Raw genomic sequence first — 21,268 nt, 5'->3', positions numbered from 1 at the left:
GAGATCACAGCAACACCAAGTTGCATCGACACGCCCTCTGCACCTGATTAATATTCATGTTTTCTGTTGCTTTATCTCTCCAGTAATCATTTTTCTGTCCTGACTCGTCCTCTCAGGGCAAAGTGACCTTTTCTTGCGCTGAGCCCGTTTCTGTTGCCGTGACGTTCCCCGGCCCCCACAGCTTCCTCCAGTTGCCGTGGACGACACCATCCACGTCAGGGGGTGTGTCTGTAGGGTTTCAGTTCAGGACCTGGAACAAGGCTGGGCTTCTGCTAACCTTCGACCTTCCTCGACAAGGGGGTGTGGCCTGGTTGTACCTGAGTGAGGCGAGGCTCACGATGCAGATCCATAAAGGAGGGCGGGCTCTGCTGGAGCTCAGTGCAGGTCTGTTTATGAAGATTAACCTTTAATCTACGGTGAATGTAATTTAATAATCTACATGTATTATTTCTGTTTTACTCAGGTTTGGCTCTTAATGATGGTCAGTGGCACTCAGTGGATCTTACCTCCAGACGCGGTCATCTAACTCTGTCCGTGGATGGACAAGAAGGTGGTGTTGCTCACGCTTCACCATCATTTCCTGTTTCCATATCAAGTCAAGTCTTCTTTGGAGGTGAAACTCAAACACGGTCGTTTACATTACAAATTCATTTGTGTCTTTGAAAGGGGACTTTGGGATGGGTTCTACAATTTCTGGGGCTGAGGTCACTGTGGTGGTCAAAAAGCTTCTTTGTGGCAAAGCCCCAGGGACCACGGTCTTGAATCAGAAAAGGGATGAATGCCTTCTCCAGGTCCTGCCCCGAGTCAAGGAGTTTAAGTATCTCTGGGTCTTGTTCACGAGTGAAGGAGAGGTGGAGCGTGAGATTGACAGGCAGATTGGTGCTGCGTCTGCAGTGATGCGACCGATCTGTTGTGGTGAAGAGAGAGCCGAGCGGGAAAGCAAAGCTTTCGATTTACCGGTCGATCTACGTTCCTACCCTCAACTATGGTCACGGGCTTTGGGTAGTGACCGAAAGAACGGGATCACGGACATAAGTGACTGAAATGAGTGTTCTCCGCAGGGAGTCTGGCAGGGATGTGAATCTGATCAAAACTCACGATTCAATTTGATTTGATTTTCATCGACGACGAACGACGATTCGATTCAGAATCAATTTTGTCTTAAGAACACGTGTCAACTAGAGTGTAGACTAGAATGTGTGTGGTCTGAAGTAGTGGGGTAAAAGAGAATACAGTGTGTTACTATGTGTGGATCTAAAACTAATAAACAGGTTTTATGACATCCAGTGGCATCTATTCACATAAACCAGTAACATCTATCACTGAACACAGAGACCAACAGGCACTAGTTAGTCTTAACAAGCATCCATTACGCACGGTGCAGTCACTATGAAACAACACACAAACTAAACAGGATAACACCATTTAAACATTAAAAACATCATAGAAGTGACTGAATCGTGAGTTTTGATCAGAGCGGGTCAGTTCAGGTGCCACCACAACACAGAGTCGGGTGGCTGGAACAAAGCAGCTGGAGTGAGCAGGTCTGCGATTGTCATTCACAAGTCCGACTGCAGAGGGGAAGAAACTGTTTTGTGGCGAGAGGTTCTGGTCTAAATGGATCGAAAACTCCTGTCAGATGGGAACGAGTCAAAGAAACTGTGTCCAGGTTGGGACACGTCTGCTGTGATCCAACCTGCATGCCTCACTGTCCTGGAGGTGTTCAGGTTCTGTATGGAGGGGAGTTTGCTGCCAATGACCTTCTCAGCAGAGCAGGGTTGGACACATCCAGCTGGGAGGAGAGCCAAGGGAAGACCCAGGACACGCTGGAGGGACTATGTCTCCTGGCTGACCAGGGAACGTCTTGGGATTCCCCACACGAGCTGGTCCAAGTGGCTGGGGAGAGGGAAGTCTGGATCTCTCTGTTTAGGCTGTTGCCCCGTGACCCGATCCCCGATAAGCAGATGAGAATGAATGGATGGATAGTGTCTTTAAAAGTACTTAAAACCCACAGTATTATGAGTGTTTGTATTATACATATGTTTGTATTTGTGATATTTAGTTTATCATGAAGTTGCATCATAATATTCTAATGATATACAGATCCTTCTGATTTAGGTCAGAAAAAGATTTGGAAATCATTTTAGTTTCTAAACATGGAAACCAAACTTATCTGCATCTCCTTGGTTTGATTTTCCTAGGTTATATTGTTCTGACACCTAAGGTTTTGTGACCTTCTGCACCAAGACAGAGTGATGGGTTCTTCTGTCCTGGGAGGAAGTGTCTGTGGAATCGCCCAAAGATGGTTGAACTTGAACAGATTCATAACTGAGCTGTTACACTCTGCTACCAAAATGTATTCTAATAAATGTTCTGTTTAATGAACTCACATCCACTGGAGAAATACAGCTCATCTTAGAGCCTACTCCCTGGTCCGGCCACATCTGAGCATGAAAAAATAAAGAAATAACGAAGACCCACGTTCTTATACACAGGAAGCTTCTTCCATACCAGCCAGGTGCCACCGTAACAAGATCATGCTAAATAATTCATTAATCTGTGGTCATAATGATATGGCTCACTCATGCAAGTCAGCCATGTAGTAAATTATTAATATTTAAAAGGCTCCTTCATCTGGTGGCAGTTCTATAATTAGCTGTAAACTTTGGTATCTTTCCTCTTTTATCTTTATTTTGTGGCCCTTTCCTTTATCTTCCTCTTTTCTTTTATCTCCCTTTTGTCTCACTGGCCTTTTGTTCCCTCTTTTCTTTCCTCGTTTCATTTCTCATTACCTAATCTGCCGTCTCGTTGGGTTTCTCCCTGATCAGCAGAACTTTGGTCCAGATTTTTTTTTAACTGCTTTAGGCGCTTTATCATTTAGAACATGCAGATTTATTCAGCTTTATACGGTCTCTCTGCTTTTACATTTCACAATCTACACAAGCATAGCTTCAATCATTCAGGTGCATTTTAGTGTGATTTCAGCTGCACGGCTTAATAAAACATAGCTTTAATCTGCTTATTAGTCTTTCAACAACCACAAAAAGTTTAAAAACTTTACAAAAGCGTGTTTGGTGCATGCTCCTGTTTAGCAGCTGAAGTTCAGATGTGCTCCCCCAGACGTTTACTGATGCAATCCTTGTCTTCTTATTTTTCAAGGTTGTCCCGCTGAGGACGACAGTCAGGAATGTGAAAACCCCTTCAACATTTTCCAGGGATGCATGCGTCTTCTCGCCTTGGACAACCAGCCAGTTGATATGATTATGGTGCAGCAAAGACTTGTGGGAAACTATAGCCAACTGCAGATGGACATGTGTGGAATCATCGACAGGTCAGAGCCATGTGTTAAACCATAATCACACAACAGCTGCTGATTCACAAACTGCTGTGTGACTCAGATCAGCATTCCTCTTTATTATCTGCAGTTTTTCACTGAACACATTTTGTTCTCAGCGCTTGCAGCAATGATTTTTCTAGGAAATGTGTTTATGGGATTCTGAGAGTGTTCATTTTGCTGAAGAACATTTGGCACAGGCTTCTGTTCTTTTTTCTGGTGAGATGAGTTACTCACGCTCACGACTGCCTGCTGTTTTGCAAAAAAAAATTGTAGAAAAATGTTTGCTCTCTGCTCGACAGGACGTGAAAATAATAAAGGTACAATGTAAGCAAAAATACAGCTGCATCAGCAACTGTTGTTCCACCATGTTATTAGTTTACCGTCTTTTTCTGTAAACCCAAATGTAGAAAATAATCACTTTTTTTTGAGTAGGTGAAACACATAACTTTAAAATAGTTTTTAGAACTCTAATCTGTTAACTTTATCTTGTTTTAACCCTTTGATGCATGAATTATGAAATCTTCAACCATGATTTTTTAAACAATTTTTTTTCATTCATCTTTAGGTGTGAATGAAACAAATTTCAACAAATATTTTTGTAACATTTTGTTAATTTACAAATAATTTATTACATGTCCATCTCAGTTGACAGTGTGCATTCTGAACATGAAATATGTTGGCTTGACTTGCTGAAGCTCAAATGGAGGGGCTCACATGCAATAAAGTCTTCAACAGCTGTGCTTAATAGCAAAAATAAATAAATAACAATTTTGAGTACCTGTCCACTGTAGTGACCATTATGCATCAAAGGGTTAAAGTGACAGTGTGTATTTTTCCTGGCGATAGGGGCAGTAGATGCCTAAATTGTTGCAAAGCAAGCTGTATTTTTGTGTTAGAGTAAGACCTTACAAACGGATCCCCATTGGGGTCAAAAAGCCCTGGGGAGTGAAAACTTCAGCAAAATGACAAGCACTTCAGACTCCCTTTCATCACTGGCAACAAGTGAAGAGGGAAATGTGTAAAACCACAACATTTATGAATGGTGAAAGTTTAACAACCGCTTGTTACAAATCAGTAAATGCATTTTGTCCTCAAGGGCTCCTGTAGAAGGAAACATGGCATTTAATAGAGCTCCGGACCCCAAGTGACTCTGAGTTAGTAGACGCCATTTTGGCAGGAAAAAAAAGGTAAACAAACACGGATGTAACTATGAACGTGAACGGGATCTGCTTGGATTTTACTTCGTCGGAGTTTACTTCACACTTTAAAACCGAAGAAATCATTTTATATAGTCAGAAATTAAATAGACTAAACCTTACCGTGCCCCTGGGATACTTTTTAAAAACGCCAGAAACTGTCGGAGCGGACTTCTTACTGGACCTGGCCGGGGAACCCCTTGGGATTCCCCCGGCCGGAGGAGCTGGGGAGAGGTCTGGGACTCTCGACGCTACTGCCCGCTCCGACGCCAGAAGCTGTCGGAGCGGACTTCTTACTGGACCTGGCCGGGGAACCCCTTGGGATTTACCCAGAGGAGCTGGCTCCGGCGGCTGGGGAGAGGGAAGTCAGGGACTCTCGACGCTACAGCCCCCGCAACCCGACTCCGGATACGCGGATGAAAATGGATGGATGGATGGACAAATAACAGATTTACACGTAAGTAGTTTAAATAGAGTGCTGTGCTGTTTGAATGTATAAACTGAACGCCAAGAAAAATCACTAGTTTGATTTTTTTCCGTGAATAAAATAAATATGTCAGGCAGGAGCGTCTCATGATCTGTCTGAAATCTGTCTTGGTGACACAGATAATAGCAATCCAAAGTGCTTTTTATGTGTGATCTGACAATTGATCAACCATTGCTTAAAAATTAAATACAACTTAGCCGGTTAATTGCTGTGATCATAAAACACGTAAACGGCAGCACGCAAAACTCACGAGGCAACGTTTTACGTGATGTTTACTTGTTGCTATGAGTAATAAGACAGAAAAAGCCACGCCAAAATAAGTTTAGGAAGCCCACTAAGAATCGTAATAAAAGCATTTAAAATAAACACCATACACAGTTGATGAAACGTTGGTTTAAGTACCTGATATGAAGTGGTCGCTGCATAAGTGAAAACCTTTACTCTCGGGATCCCACAGTTTCATTTTATCCGGTCACTAGTGCGTTTTATTACAATGATCCAACGTTTGCGGCGCTCCGGATCTTGGGGAATCCTGTAGATGGCTCATTCCTTATGTCGTCCGCGTCTGTTCTGCATCCTGGGGCACAACAGGAATCTACCATATTTCCCATTTGATTGAGTTTTCTGACAATAACAAATAGTCCAGCTTCCGGCTTCTGCCTGCCAAATGGCGCCGTTTCGATTTGAACTGTTGCATGCCGGGAAACGTGACGTCAACTCCCGGAGCTCTATATGGCGTTGCCCTGAGACTTAGACCCACTCCCATGTATTTTAGACCTGATTTTTATGGTTATTTGTTAAGAAGCCACCCATATTTTTCAACAACTGGGCATCATTTAATTAATTTTTAACAACATTTTGATGGATATTTCCAAAGATTAATGATACAAACTACACAATTCCTCTTTTAGTAATCTTAACTTTAAAAAATTAATAAAGAACAACTTAACTTGAATGAGTAATAACAAAAAATGATGAATGTATTATTTTATGTATCTGTTTCATTCTATTCATCTTTACATCAACTTTAAGTGTGTCTGTTGAAGAAACTTATATATCTATATCTATATATCTATAGATAGATAGATAGATAGATAGATAGATAGATAGATAGATAGATAGATAGATAGATAGATAGATAGATAGATAGATAGATAGATAGATAGATAGATAGATAGATAGATAGATAGATAGATAGATGATAGATAGATAGATAGATAGATAGATGATAGATAGATAGATGATAGATAGATAGATAGATAGATAGATAGATAGATAGATAGATAGATAGATAGATAGATAGATAGATAGATAGATAGATAGATAGATAGATAGATAGATAGATAGATAGATAGATAGATAGATAGATAGATAGATAGATAGATAGATAGATAGATAGATAGATAGATAGATAGATAGATAGATAGATAGATAGATAGATAGATAGATAGATAGATAGATAGATTGATAGATTGATAGATAGATAGATAGATAGATAGATAGATAGATAGATAGATAGATAGATAGATAGATAGATAGATAGATAGATAGATAGATAGATAGATAGATGATATGATAGATAGATATGTTTATCTGTAGGAAAAAGAACCACAAACAAGCAATTTTGGTGGATTTCAAAATTAATAAAGAACTGGTGGGTAAGGTGCATTGTGGGTAGTCGTGTTTTTAGTTATTTTGTTCTATTTGAGGGTGTTTATGCATGTTTATTGTGGGGAAATGTTTTTAGTTATTACTCCATTGAGTGTTGCCAGTGTGGTGTTACTTGTATCGTGTTGGCACAGTAAGTGAGGAGGTTGGTCAAAGAAGGACCACGCTGTGCCGTTCCACTGTTATTAATATTGTGGCAGTTCACACCAGATCCTATGGACTTGGCTTTGGGTGTTTCACTATCAGCAGCTACGGGTGTGTTAGGCGTGCATTGTTGGTGTTAGCTTCCAACTTCACCTCCCGTCCACGTTGTCAAAGTAAATACATTTTACAAATCATTTCACAAATCAGACCATCCTGTATCTGAAAGAAGGTATGATGTTCTGAGATTTTTTTTGTTAACACCTCCTAACATGGCACGTCCTGACTGGCCAAGTAAATGCGGAGTGATTCATCATTCCAGCGTTCCAACAATCAGTGAGATTCAGCATCCTGTTAGTTGAGCTAAATCAGACTGGCCATCGGAGGAAAACTCTCTAGCCACCACATCTCTTGACAGGCTTTTGACAAGCTAAAAGCTGCCTACAGCTGACACAGCAAAACATTTCCTTCAGCTATTCAGAAACAGCTGCTCTAGACGCAAACTAGTTCCAACCTGTGTGCCTGGCGACATCTCTGGACTGGAGCGTTGGTGCTGTGGTTAATCTACCGAACCTCGGTACCCAGAGGTCATGCGACCTCCCTGACCTCCGGATCTGCGAAGAGGGTCTCCAAAGAAAGGGTGAGGTAGACACACATAATTGTGTCTGATGCCGTTTTGATAAGAACCAACTTCATAGTTTAATGCAAACCAAATTCTTTTCACACCCAGAACTCAGTTCTTCTAGATACAAGGTTCTGATAAACACACACCATTCAATTACCATACATCACACCAGGCGCGCAGATAGGGTGGGGGACGGGGGGGATCTGTCCCCCCCAGATTCAGATCGACCCCGATCCGTCCCCCCCAACTAAGGCCAGAAGGAAAACAAAATCGGAGGTTAAGCGCTTGAAGCTCATTTTTCCAATTACATAGAATGCAGCATGACGTAAACAAACACTGACTCCAAAGGCTAGGATGCAGGATGAAGCGGAAAAGGCAAGCAGCGATTACTGCATATTTAAAAAAGACCAACAGTGTAAGTAGGCGGGACCGATCTGTCTGTTTATGGATGTTGGTTATAGATTCAGTACTTTGTTATCAGTGTTGGGACTTACTCGTTAAAAGCGCCAAAGCCTCATTGCTGACTTTAACAAGTCTCATCTACAAATATGATCCCTCATGAAGTTACTACTTTACATCAGAAGATAGTGGAGATGTGTAACCTTCAGGCTGAGCAAAGTTTGGGAGTTTTTAGAGTTTGAAAAACGCCTCCCGCCGTGAGGCTCCCAGTCGGGGAGAGGAGGAGATGCGCGCAACATGAAGAGCGCAAATATTAGATAAAACGTATAATTGCCGGCAGGTCTGGTCTTTGCTGTTTGATCACTTTGTCTGGTCATGACTGACTCTGATTATGAAGCAGAATATTGACTCTGATGAAGAAATTCACTCATCCAGCCGGGAAGATTGACGCTGCTGCAGCATCAGACAGCTGGTGCTGCTCGAGAGATGTGTGGAGTTTACAAGCTCCAAACGTTGGGTTTGATGTTGGTTTAACCTTCTCTGGGACGTGATGGATGTAGAAATGATGGTAAAAACACCGCTAACGTGATAGACGTAGCAACAATGTAAAAAACAAAAACAAAAAAAGCCGTAAAAAGAGGCAGATGCCGATGTGTTATGTATGGAAGTCAAGTGTGCCACATAATCATAAAAAAGTCAAATATAAAATTTAAAAAGAGATTTATATATTTCTATATAAATACAAACTTTCAAAATATAATGAACATTTCTAAATAACGTAAAAGTAAGAAGGAACATCTGTTGGTCAGACTGAAAAGTTTGGGAACCACTGCTCTAAGTGATAAGTGAATATTTTTTCTTATTATATTTTATGTGCAGTTTTTTAGGGCTTTTTTGTTTTCTGTAAAGATTGGCATGCTGAAAATGGTATGGTGTTGAATCCGTCAAAGTGTTCTGGGGACACCTCTGGTCTCATGGGAGAGCTGGTAAACCCATAGTGTCGGTGACAATGGAACAGGTGCTCCCCTGCAATGCTCTCCTGGACACATGTTCAGACTACACCCTCATGTGCCATTCTATTTTCAACCGCCTCTGTCTTGCTGCTGGAGGAGGAGTCAGGCCTCCAGAACTCACCTCTTGCGCAGTAACTGTCCGTGTTTTCTCTCCTTGTAACATGATCTTGTCATCCAGGTCTCTTCTCCACTTCAAGATCGGTCCTATGACGTTGACACACCCTGTGTACGTCTGTGAGCACGGTGCCATGCCTTCGATCCTTGGCGTTGACCTTTTGAAGTGCCTTGAAGCTTTTATGGGTCTGGAAAGGGCGGAACTTTGGGCGGGTGTTGAAGACCCCCGTCCTTTGTTTTGCCTCCTGACCTTGACCTTCACTGCATTGCGGTGGGTTCCACCTTGAGGTCGGGTTCTCATCTAACAGCTTGAGTGCTGTTATCTATCAAGTATATGACTGCAACAGGCGTGAGTTGCAATACACTGACTGTGAAAAAGCTTTGCTTTCCACCATGTGGGCAGTTAGACACTTTTCCAGCTACATCGGTGGACAGAAAATCATCACTTAAACTCAAGCCAGTGACCTTCGTTAAAGGGGCATTATGGAAGTTTGACAGCCAAAACATGTATAGAAATAATAAATTTCTTCTTCATAAATTCTCCTGCAATGCCCTGGTCCTGTAGAATGAGCCCTGGCATTTTTACTGTGATTGCCTGTTTTTCTGTAAAATCACAGAAAAAGAGAGCTGCTCGGGTCAAGCAGGCTGCTTCATGCGCGTTCACGCTCAGGCATTGCCCGTAGAATTTGCTATCAGTAGATTTAGCAGCAGAGAGAGAGGTACTGCCAACTCAGCGACTTTGTCGCTGTTCCTAACGCCTAGTGATGAACCTAGCTACATTTCTGACGACCCTTAGCTACTTTCTGTAGAACTTTCTTCTAGATATTTACTGCAAATTAGCAACAAAATAGCCATTTTCGCTCCGAACCGTTCTTTGGTTTGACGTTGTTTCAGGTGTTATCAAGGATATAAAAGTTACAGATGCTGTGAATGTTACTGATGTGGAGCTCACCTTCTAAGATGTCTAACTCTCGTGCAGAAGACCTGGGATTGATTCTGGATGTGAACACAGTTTATTTAGAGTTTCTTTTTTACGTTAATGGTATTTTTTTTTTACAGTAAGATGCCCAAATTTTTATTTGAGACTCGCCGAACAGCATTGAATTCACAGATAAAAAAGATGTGCGTTCCACTTTCATTTTGGAACAATTTTTCAAGCAAGGGAAGGGAATTATTTGAGCATGCAGGAGGACTGACCCATCATAAACCTTTGTCGGCTGTGCTGAAGAGAAATGTCACGTTGAGAGGATTGTTAGGACCCAAATTGCAGATTAGCGCATTCCCAAAGCTGTAGCTTTAGCGCATTCCCAAGACTCAGCTGCCTTTCAGCACAGATGCTGCAGATCTCAGATGGCTTCATCTGGGCCGTTAGCTGCATTGTTCACATGATTGTCTGTGAAGCCGGAAACAGGTTCACAGCATGGAGGCACAGCTGGTCGTTTCACCTCGTTCAAACAAGGATAAATGTCAGACCCCCTTAAATGAGGCGGCTAGCTAACATGCTACATTGCTCACCTTCTTGAGGTTTATTGGGTTGTGAGGGGACACCTGCTGACATATCATCAGCTGCTGATTCTGGTAGGGACAAGGACAACAACCCATTTACCATAATTAGATGAAACATAGTTCCTCTCACTGTGGATATCAAAGCTAGCAAACAGGTTGAATTAACCACTAACTAAACCCACCTTTCTTTGAGAAAAACTGTGTGACATACTGATGCCCTCTCTTCTGCCTGTCCTCTGTCTCCTTTCTTTCTTTCCTTTTCTGTGACCCAGACTTTGATTTTGCAGACATAATTTTACTGCAGCCTTGACGCACTCTGCTGTCTGCCTGCTACGCGCCCCTCGGCCAGGTGGACTGTACCATTTTATGCCGTTGGGGGGGGGGTAAATTAATTAGTCAAAATAAAGTAGGGACCTCCGAATAAATATGCATTTCATAAAGACTAAAATATTGTTTAATGTCTTAAATGAGAAAAAAAAATACTGCAAAGTAAAGTACTTGTGATTTTTAAACTTAATTTTTTTTATTCGACTTTGAAACTTTTTTGGGCCCCTGACAGCTGTGGGCCCTTCCTAATCTTCCTAATCTTTCACTGCTTTACGGCGCCCCTGAATGGAGGACACGCAGACTTTCCCGCGTGTATTAAGTACTGCCCGCATTATCCGCATTCCTGAGAAGTCCCTCTGATTTATAGTGAACACTACACCGCCCGTTCGAGACCGAACTCACGCCATCCTGTCCAACCAAACCTCGACCGTGCCCACGCTAATGTGTAAGCTCCATTAGAAGTGCTCGTCGTTCCACAAGCAGGTAAAATGCTTTATTAAAAATGCTATTATACATGTTGTACAAGTTTGGTATTCATTGTTTCACAAATAACACACTTTTTTATCTACTGTGATTGACCATACAGTTTTATTGAAAATTTATTTTTAATTGGTTGCTATAGAAGCCAGATAAATTGGGTAATGCATGTACTGTCTTCACATAAAAATATAAAGTGATTGTAAAATGTATTCTACTGAACATAATAGATCATGAAATTATTAAATGCTTATAGTAGAGCAGTGTGTTGCATTACTACATCAAATTTATTGCTATACTATATTATAGTAATTGTATGTGGTCTAAATGTGTTCTACAGTGTGTTAGGACTGTTGTGTTCCTGTAATGTAGATGAATGTCACGGATGTTTGTCTTCCTACAAATGCTTGGAAAAATATAAATAGGCTACTTTGTGAAGGAGTTAGGACATAATATATATAATATGTAATATTCAGTAACTGCCACAAATCGCCAGGGGAAATGTGATTATACAAAATTTTTGTGCTTTGTCCCACCATACGCCGTTCAAACTGACTTACGGCGCTGGGTTGTTTGGAACTGAGAGCTCCATGAACCACGTGACTGCGAGTCAGCGAGTTCAAAGAGTGTCATAACTCTCTCTTTCTACAGCTCTGACAGAACCCTGCCCTCCTCTCCCAATGATTGGACAGGAATTCGAGAAACGTGAATGGTAGCTAAGACTCATGCTCTCATTGGTTCCACCCAAGTTCCTCCCACCGAAGCTAGAATTGAGACAAAATCATGTGTAACACTGTAGATTTGAGGTTTGTACCTGTAGAATGAAATGTGTGTTTTGAGAGTTTTGATTTCAAACATGTACATAGATTTTTTTATTTTGGGAGTTTGCTAGGTAAAAACCGAAATGTTCATGTTTCTGAATGAATATTTGATGTTACAAAATGAGTAGTAAATGTACAAAATAAAGTTTGATTTTACAAAATGAAAAATACATGTAAAAAATGAAAATTTCCTGTTACAAAACAAGAAATACAAGTACAAATTGAGAATTACAAGTTAGAAAACTAAAGTTACAAGTTACGAATCCAAAGTTACATGTCATGAAACATGTTCCAAGTTATAAAACTTGGTACAAGTTACATTGAGTATTGTCCCAATCCTAGCTCCATACAGTGGCCCAAAATGATCTCCTAACACATGGATTTTCTGCTTCCTGATCACGTGACATATGCGGATGAAGATCGGCTTTAGAGCTGAGATGTTTGTTCTCACGGTGTGGGGGCTCGTTCCGATGCCCACACAGTAAAAACATGCCAATGACGACTTTAGTTTCTCAGAATGGTAGCAAGAATTCAGAATGGCAGGGACCAGGATGGCACAGTTGGTAGCGCTGTTGCATCGGAGCAAGAAGGTTGTGGGTTTGAATCTTGGCTGCAGCTGCAGGACGTCCTCGCCCATCATCCAAGGACTGATGGAGTTAGACAACAAAATTAGGACAAGTTTCACAAAAATTAGGATCTCCTCCTCCCACGGGAAACCTGTCATCATCCCGGTCCTCCAATCACAACGATATCTTCCCAAGATCTCCTCCCCCTCCAGTGGGTGGCCAGTCCTCGTTTCCTCCTCCCACCAATCACAGCAAGGCACCTGCACCAAACCTAAAGTACACTTTCAACGACCGAAGTCAACAATGTCTTTATGTACGCATTTTTTTAGTGCTTCTTGTGAATCTGCCGTGCTGCAGTTAAGCCTAAGTTCTCCGACTGAGGGACAATAAATGATGTTTCTGTTTTACTCTATTCTGGAAGCAATCATAGTTCTGCACATCAACTTACAGAGAAAGAGCATGATGGTGGTGTTTGCATCAGAAACTTGTGTGTGGATGGGAGGTACATTTGGATGTTATTACTAGAAGTTGATGTCATCTTTTTGTGACTTGTGTTTTAATAAAGAAAAGTAAAAGCAATTTATTTTTAAAAAGGTAGAAACAGCAGCTTATCCATTTATGACCACCAGAGGCATGATGGATGTTTCTGGAACAGGCAGAGTTGTATTTCTTTTTAGCCTTCATAGTTAATTTATTCAGACCTGGACCGTTAGATCCTCAGTCGTGTCGGACTCACCGTTTCTTGTTTATTGATTGAAGGTTTTCTGCGCTGCGGTGCGTCAGTGGAAACAGCAGTCAGAAGAAATCTAAAATTAGTTTCTTTAACTACAAAGCACACGAACACCGCCATCTTTTCTGAGCTTCTTTCCATCATTTTCTGCCTCTGATGTTGAAAGCTTGTAAGACCTGATGATGAAACAGCTGAGTGTGAGCAGCTTTATGGAGCAAAGTGATTTGTATGCACCGTCTTTAGCCCTCAGAGGCTTTCTGCCAGCGTTTTCTACCCCTTTGTTCTGCACATATCTTTGATTCTTAGTTCAATAAATGACACCGTCATTAGCTTTCATGGCCCATGTCCAGCGATTCACCTGGAGAGGAGTTGTGTCTGCGAGTGTGAATATGGAAAAATGCATTTACATTTGAATTTTCTAAACTCACACAGCAGCATCTGATCTTCTTAGTCATTTTCTTTTATCTAAATAGTGTTTTTCCATAAAGCATCTATTAGTTTCCATCATCATTTTCATTCACCTACAACCTACTGCTACAGATGTAAGATTTTTATCTATAAATAACTCACAAAGCTTCAGTCATTTCTCCTGGGAGCTGAAATTACTGAAGGAGCCTCTTCAGAGAGTCAGAAGAGCTCAAAGAAAACCTGGATCTGAGAGGAACTGAAGCAATGTTTTGGGAAAATTTTACCTTTTAGATGAACTGAAAACTTTAAAGAGGTCCTTCACTCATATTTTAATACATCTGCAGTGGTCTCTAGTAGGAATGAATGTCGAGGAAAGCTCTGGTGCCCCAGTTTCAGCACAGAGAACTCAACCAGAGGAGAAAGTAGCTTCAGACGGCAGGATTTGGAGTCTTATTCCTGATTGTAACAGACGCAGTCTGTTTTGTGGCCACTAGGCGCCCTCAGCGCCCCTACCTGCTCACCTGGCTCCAACTGAGCCAGGTGTCGCTAATTTTCCCATCAGTGAGCTTCCTATAAAAGGCCGCTCTCTTTGTCATTCGTGGAGGGAAGCTTAGAAGAGGCCTGGTGTTAGAGCGAGTGTTCCTCTTTTTTTCCCTCCTAGAAAACCAGACGTTAAAGTCTTCGTTTTTGATTACCTGTGTGGTATTGTAAAACACTTCCTAGTTTCCAGAGCTCGTTTTGTGTTTATTAGAATACTCGTTAAAGAGTTCAGCTCACCCTTTTGGTGGAGCTTTTTGTGTTCATCTAATTCCTTCCTTTTTCCCGGTTTAGTTCTGGCGTTTTGTGTTTAATGATCTTAGTGTTGTTTACCCAGTATTGGATGATCTTTGAGTTTAGTATTATTATTGTCAATTCCCCAGTGTTAGACGTCTTTTGGTTTTGTATCATTTTAGTCTGCATAAAGCAGTGATTTTAGTTAATAAACTCTAAGAGAGTAATTCTTGGTTTGTCCGGTCATTCACACATCTTTCTTTACGCCCTCTCATAACATCATCTCCTAGGCGAGCTGGGGGCCGTAAAACTGATATTTGGACATCTCTCCTCTGATTGGCTAACAACAATGTGACCATACCACTGACTCCATTTGCTCTGCAACGTTGATGTTTTATTTCCACAAATAACACAAGGCTGGATGAGTTCTGCTGTGTTGTGGAGTTGCTAATGCTAATGGTTAGCTTCTACTAGCCGAGATGTTCTCTGCTGTTGTCGTTGTGAGTCAAGATGAGCGAGTCCACGAATGTTAAGTGACAGTGTGACGTAGATCTGTTAGGAATTTTCTAATGCTAGAGATTCACCGTCTGTTTTCTATCAGAAGCTAATGCAGGAGAGTGTAGGAGACCTCTTTAAAGGAGCAATATGTAAGAATTCTTCTGTGAAAATAGTCTAATGTCTTAATCATGTTGGACGGAAGGTAACATTGAAACAGATTTCATGCTCAACCAGAAGGACGTAGTTACTGATTACTTTTGAGTTTGTGAGGTTGCTGAATCTGCAGCGAGCTAACTGCTGTGCTGTGTGGGTTGTAATTCGACACCGGCCGGCAAAAGTTTGAGTTGTTTAAAGAACGAAAGCCAGCAACAGGAGCTACCCAGAAGTTAAGTAATTTAAATATCTCAAGCTACTTTTTCATGAGCCAGTTGTGGCATTTTCCTTCCTTTAATGAGGCGTTGAGAACTATAACAGCGAGACAACAAATAACCACACTTCCTGTAATGCCGGAGGCATGTTACTGTAATAAGTGCAGTAAGTGCTCCTTACCATAAAACACCCAAGAGTCCTAACACCAGATATGACAATGTATTTATCAACTTATTGTGTATGACTCATCTTGCTTTCATCTAGAACCTTCTGGTGCTGATTCATAACTGGCTGCAGCCATGAAACTCACAGAATGGCAGTGAGTGAGACATATTTTGGACCAAACAGGATGTCATTCTTACAAACTTCACCTTTAAACATGAGATTAATTTTTAGGGACACCTAAAGTTACTCATGAAAACACAAATGTAAAGTAAATTAACAATAACATAAATATATGTGCAAATAAAACCTCCTACAGCAGCTCTGATGAGCAGAAAAATGTCCAGCAACTCCTCCAGGTCATGTGATCCGATTCCTTCCGGATTTTAACTTGTTTTTCTGGAACTTCTCACAGACTCAGAGTATGTATGTGTGTAGAAATCTAAATCCCTGAAAGGAAAGAGTCGATAAATTAATTAAATAAATCTGGGAATTTCACCACTTTAAACTTTTGTCACATTCCTAAAACTATTCCCGAATATAGGGCAACAAACTCCTGGTGAAAGAGACCAGTCATTAGGGATTACAGTAACATGGTGCACATCATCTGGCTTTGGTGTACATGTCAGATATTTACCTGGAGCACCTGGATATCCCTGGGAACCTGCGGTTTCCCCATTGACTATCCTGTTTACTTTTTTCTTTAGTAACAAAGAATAAAAACATGCATCCTGCTTGAGTTCACGGCTTCTGGAAACTGAAGTATTTGCACTGAAAGAACAGAAGTGTCTAGTCATCCTTAATGAGGACGGGTAATTAAAAAATGTAATGGGTCATATTTTCTTTCTGAACCTGGAGAGCATTCCCCTGCTCCAACACATACATTTCAACATATCAGATCAGAAAAACAGGGAAATGAATCGAAAAAGCAGCAAATGATGCCAATTCAAACATTTTAAAATGATTAAAACAACAAACACGCAGGGTAACTGTTCAGATAATTGTTCAGCATTAATATGTTACTTTCTAACCATTTTATTTCATTTTTTTGTTGTATTTTATTTATTACAACTGTGGGATGACTGATTTGATGCTTTGTTCTTGATCTAATGATCTAATCTTTGAAACATGCATTATAAATAAAGTTACATAATAAGATTTGAGGTAAACTTCATGTGCTTTCGCTTCATAAAAACTCTAATAATTACCCCAAACATGCCCGACAGGACATCTTAGCTCATTAGCGGTCTCAGTTATGACTAGTTTTGTGTTTGCTAATGTTGGTTAGCCGTGCGGATCAGAAAAAGACTGTTGTTGTGAAGAGGATGATCAAGGTCATTCGTCATGTCCTTCATCTTAAAGCCTCCTAATTTGTCCAGTCAGATCTAGAGGCTTGAGAGCCGACAGAAGCAGCTCAAACCATCGTTTTTGTGCTTTTTAACTTAACTTTTTATTTTTCAGTAATGAGTGTTCTGGTTTGACAGACTGTCTCCCTCTGAGATGCCTCACTGATGGTGAACTTTGTCTCCAACGCTGCTTCTTTCTCCTACAAAGCTTCCTGTTGTTTTGTGTTTACTCCTCTGTGATAAAATCCCAGCAGCAGGCCGCAGAGCACCTTCTTTGGCTTGTTTTTGTTAGCAAATATTTTTGTGAGATCCCCCCTCTCTCTCTCTCTTATTATAAATCCCATGCTGTTGTAGCGTAGAAACACGGCTGGGCATAATTTTTCAAACCTGTGATTTACAATCTGGAGGTGAAGGATTCTTTTTGTGTTGAATGTGCAGTATACTAGCCTGAGAGAGAGAGGGAGAGAATCTTACCTGTGTAACATCGTAATTGTTGTATATATTTGGGTGCTTTTAAAGCTTAAAGGGGCATTATGGAAGTTTGACAGCCAAAACATATATAGAAATATTACATTTCTTCTTCATACATTCTCCTGCAATGCCCTGGTCCTGTAGAATGAGACCTGGCATTTTTACTGTGATTGCCTGTTTTTCTGTAAAATCACAGAAAAAGAGAGCTGCTCGGGTCGAGCAGGCTGCTTCATGTGCATTCACGCTCAGGCATAGCCCGTAGCATTTGCTATCCGTAGCTTTAGTCTTTGTCGCTGTTCCTAATGCCTAGTGACAAAGCTAGCTACATTTCTGAGGACCCTTAGTTACTTTCTGTAGAACTTTCTTGTAGATATTTCCTGCAAATTAGCAACAAAATAGCCATTTTCACTCCGAACCTTTCTTTGAACGTTGTTTCAGCTGTCATCAAACATATAAATGTTACAGATAACACCTTTACCACTGGCGCTATAGCTCACCTATTAAGACGTTGGACTCTCATACAGGAGACCTGGGTTTGATTCTGGATGTCAAGAGTTTCTTTTTTTCATTAACGGTATTTTTTTTTACAGTAAGATGCCCAAATTTTTATTTGAGCCTCGCCGAACGGCATTGAATTCACAGATAAAAAAGATGTGGGTTCAACTTTCATTTTGGAACAATTTTTCAAGCAAGGGAAGGGAATGATCTGAGCATGCAGGAGGACTGACCCATCTTAAACCTTTGTCAGCTGTGCTGAAGAGAAAGGTACAGAACCAAATTATTTAATTAATTACACACACACACACAAACACAAGGGACTGTCTCAGCTGTTATTTTCGTTAAGGAGTGTGCACGTACAGCATGCGCCCCTCGTGCACGAGCCTACTATTGAAGCTGGCGTTACGCTTTTGGCCTGAGGGGGCAATCGCAAGCATAAAAATTCAAAACTCCGTAAAGTCCCTTTAATATACTACACTACACTTTGACCAATGTGATGTGAATTTCTGTATAAATATGGAAATCCAGTCTGATTGGTCTTGAATGTTTTAACTAGATTTAGAATTTTTTGTTTATTCAGGGATTGTACGACACTTCGTCTTAATTCAATAAAGAGTCAGGTTTATAAAAAGTAAGAATTTATTTTCCAAACAATTAAAAACATGACAACTTAACTAAGACTCCTGTGATGAATGGATCTAGGTGGATGGGATGTGGTGTATGGTTACAATGTGTGAATGTTAGGTTATCAGAGCCTTCATGTCTAGAAGACTTGAGTTCTGGGTGAAAAGAATTTGGTCTGCTTTAACTATGAAGTTGGTTCTTATCAAAAAGGCATCAGACACAATCTGTCATGTCTACTTACCCCAAGTGGAGACTCTCTTTTGGATCCGAGATGTCAGGGGTCGGGTGACCCCAAGGTACCGAAGTCCATAGGAAACCGCAGTACAACCAGGTCAGTCCAGAGTCGTCACCAGGTCATGACAGTTGTAACTAGTTGCGTCTCGAATGGATTTTTAAGGAATCTTGCTGTGTCAGCATCAGCTTTGTGTAGCAGGTTCTTTACAGCTTGTCAAAGAATGCTCTAGGTCAGGGATTCCCAAAGTGTGGTGCAGGGTGCGCGAGCTTCCACTAGGGGGTGCGCGAGGTGAAAAGTGTAATGGCTGTGGAGCTCAGAGAAGTCTGTCAAAAGCCACCATTAGCGTAGCCAAAAACTCATTTGTGAAGAAAATGTAAGTGGGCCTAATAAACTAATAAACGTAATTGAAAACAAGTATATTTTGCTTGTGTGTGTGTGTGTGTGTGTGTGTGTGTGTGTGTGTGTGTGTGTGTGTGTGTGTGTGTGTGTGTGTGTGTGTGTGTGTGTGTGTGTGTGTGCGCGCGTGTGTGTGTGTGTGTGTCCTCCGCACATGCCCTAGCTCAGGGGTCGGCAATCCGCGGCTCTGGAGCCGCATGCGGCTCTTCCATCCATCTGATGCGGCTCTCTGTGCTTGTAAAATAATGAATGGATATTTAAATAACATGCTTTATATTTTACTGCATAAATTTTACATCTGTAAACTAATTCTAAATGTAAAGGTTGTCTGCGTAAACCTGAACAGTTCCAACCCGATCTACTGTGTGACCGGGTTGACGCGTCACGCTTGTGCGTAATCATATAGGCGCTTTCTGAGCTGAAAACGATGTGAGATTCTGGGACTCTTCTCAGACGCCACATTGGAGACAGGAACAAGCACAATTCAGCCAAAGTTTCATCATCGGGGAACATTTTCTAAGTGACAAGTCTCTCTGAGAGACCGGGTTTGGAAAACTCTCGCTTCAGTGGAAGGAATCTTCGCGCATGCGCTCTGGTTCTGCAACGTGCTCCAAGCCCCTCTCCACATCTTCAGCTCACTTGTCACCGTACATACGTGCTGACAGTGAGCTGCGCTGAGCAGTGTCCAGCTCAGATGTTCAGAAGGAAATCTTTTCTTGAGTGATTTAGCTACATCTGCGATTTGCGAAACGAATAAAGTGTCAGTTCGTCTGCATGCGTCGGGGTAATTCTTTCTATTTTTTCTCCGTCAAAATAAACGGCCAAATAAGGGAACTATCCGATCAACACAACACAAGCCCTGCTTTTAACTGTTTTGTTTTCTTGTGAAAATAGATATAGTTAAACTTGATTAACACCAGAGCCAGGCGCACTGCGCCGTTATCTCCGTCACTGTAAATGAGGGAAAAACAAATTGATCGGATACTTTTCTGACCTTCCCCACCTACAAAGTTTAATTACAACAATCAAACGTGACAGAGCCTGGATTTGTATTCTGAACAGTCTAAACATGTTTTAAAAAGAAACGTATGACAAAAGTGGCACCTGCTCAGTAAAACCACCAACAGGGTGAAAAATATCAAAATATTGTAGGCAGAGACGGGCTACAGCTTCTGGATCCATTTTATATAAATCGTTTTATTTATTATCTTCTTATGAAAGATAACTTTGACGTACACGAACGACCGGTACCGGCTGCTGTCACCTGTTGTGAACAGCGCTCTGCTGTCTGAGGGTAGGCCCCGCCCACAACGCCTCGGCTGCTGCGGTGTTTTCTTTACTGTGGGAAACGGGTAATAATGGCTCTTTGATGGGAACAGATTGCCGACCCCTGGTTTAGCGTGACGTCTGATATATATATATATATATATATATATATATATATATATATATATATATATATATATATATATATATATACCGTAAATCCTCTAATACAGGCCCGGGCCTGTATTTAACTTAAGCTCATCAAGCTCCAGGCCTTTATTGGAAGGAGGGCCAGTATTAGAGGCAGGCCTCTATTTCTATTTGAGCAAAATGAACTAATGGTTCGCTGGAGTTTTTGACTATTAAAATTGCGCCCACATTTTCAAAGTTAAACACATTTCTTTTAACAACGGTAGTTCCTGCTTCAGCCCTCTCCCCCCTCCCCCTGCGCAGCGGCTGCAAACTCACTGATGCGCCTGCAGCCTCTTGGAGTTCCTGCTGCTCTAAACATTAAAATAATTATTTCATTTTATGTTCCTCACTTCTGATTACCTTCAATGGTGTCTGTTTGTTGCAACAGCAGGTACAAAAACTAACTTGTTTTTATTTGACTATTTTTCTGTCCTGTCTGTTTATTATCTTCCTGCATCTCCTCTCAATCCTAAAGAAAAACTGCTACCTGGGTTCATATATATTCACCTCATGAGTTACCTTTGAACTGCAGTTCTAAAAGATCTACCGACTGCAAAAACAGCGGAGCGCTTGCTGTTTGGCGGCTGTATCAGTGATCAGTGCGTCGGAGGACAAGGTAATGCGC

General features: G+C 41.2%; 1 protein-coding gene across 1 annotated transcript in view; it reads left to right on the top strand.

The window, feature by feature from the left end:
• Nucleotides 1-21,268, top strand: part of LOC107379042 (contactin-associated protein-like 4) — a 223,383-nt gene that overhangs the window by 130,438 nt on the left and 71,677 nt on the right. Inside the window, exons 8-10 of the mRNA XM_070541544.1 lie at nucleotides 117-384; nucleotides 464-613; nucleotides 3,160-3,331. Of these exons, the coding sequence (XP_070397645.1) occupies nucleotides 117-384; nucleotides 464-613; nucleotides 3,160-3,331 (590 nt within the window). The remainder of the gene's footprint in view (nucleotides 1-116; nucleotides 385-463; nucleotides 614-3,159; nucleotides 3,332-21,268) is intronic.

This window comes from Nothobranchius furzeri, chromosome 11, assembly GCF_043380555.1.
Source record: "Nothobranchius furzeri strain GRZ-AD chromosome 11, NfurGRZ-RIMD1, whole genome shotgun sequence".
Lineage (NCBI taxonomy): Eukaryota > Metazoa > Chordata > Actinopteri > Cyprinodontiformes > Nothobranchiidae > Nothobranchius > Nothobranchius furzeri.
The sequence above is the reverse complement of the archived record's forward strand: the minus strand, read 5'-3'. Positions and strand labels throughout refer to the sequence as shown.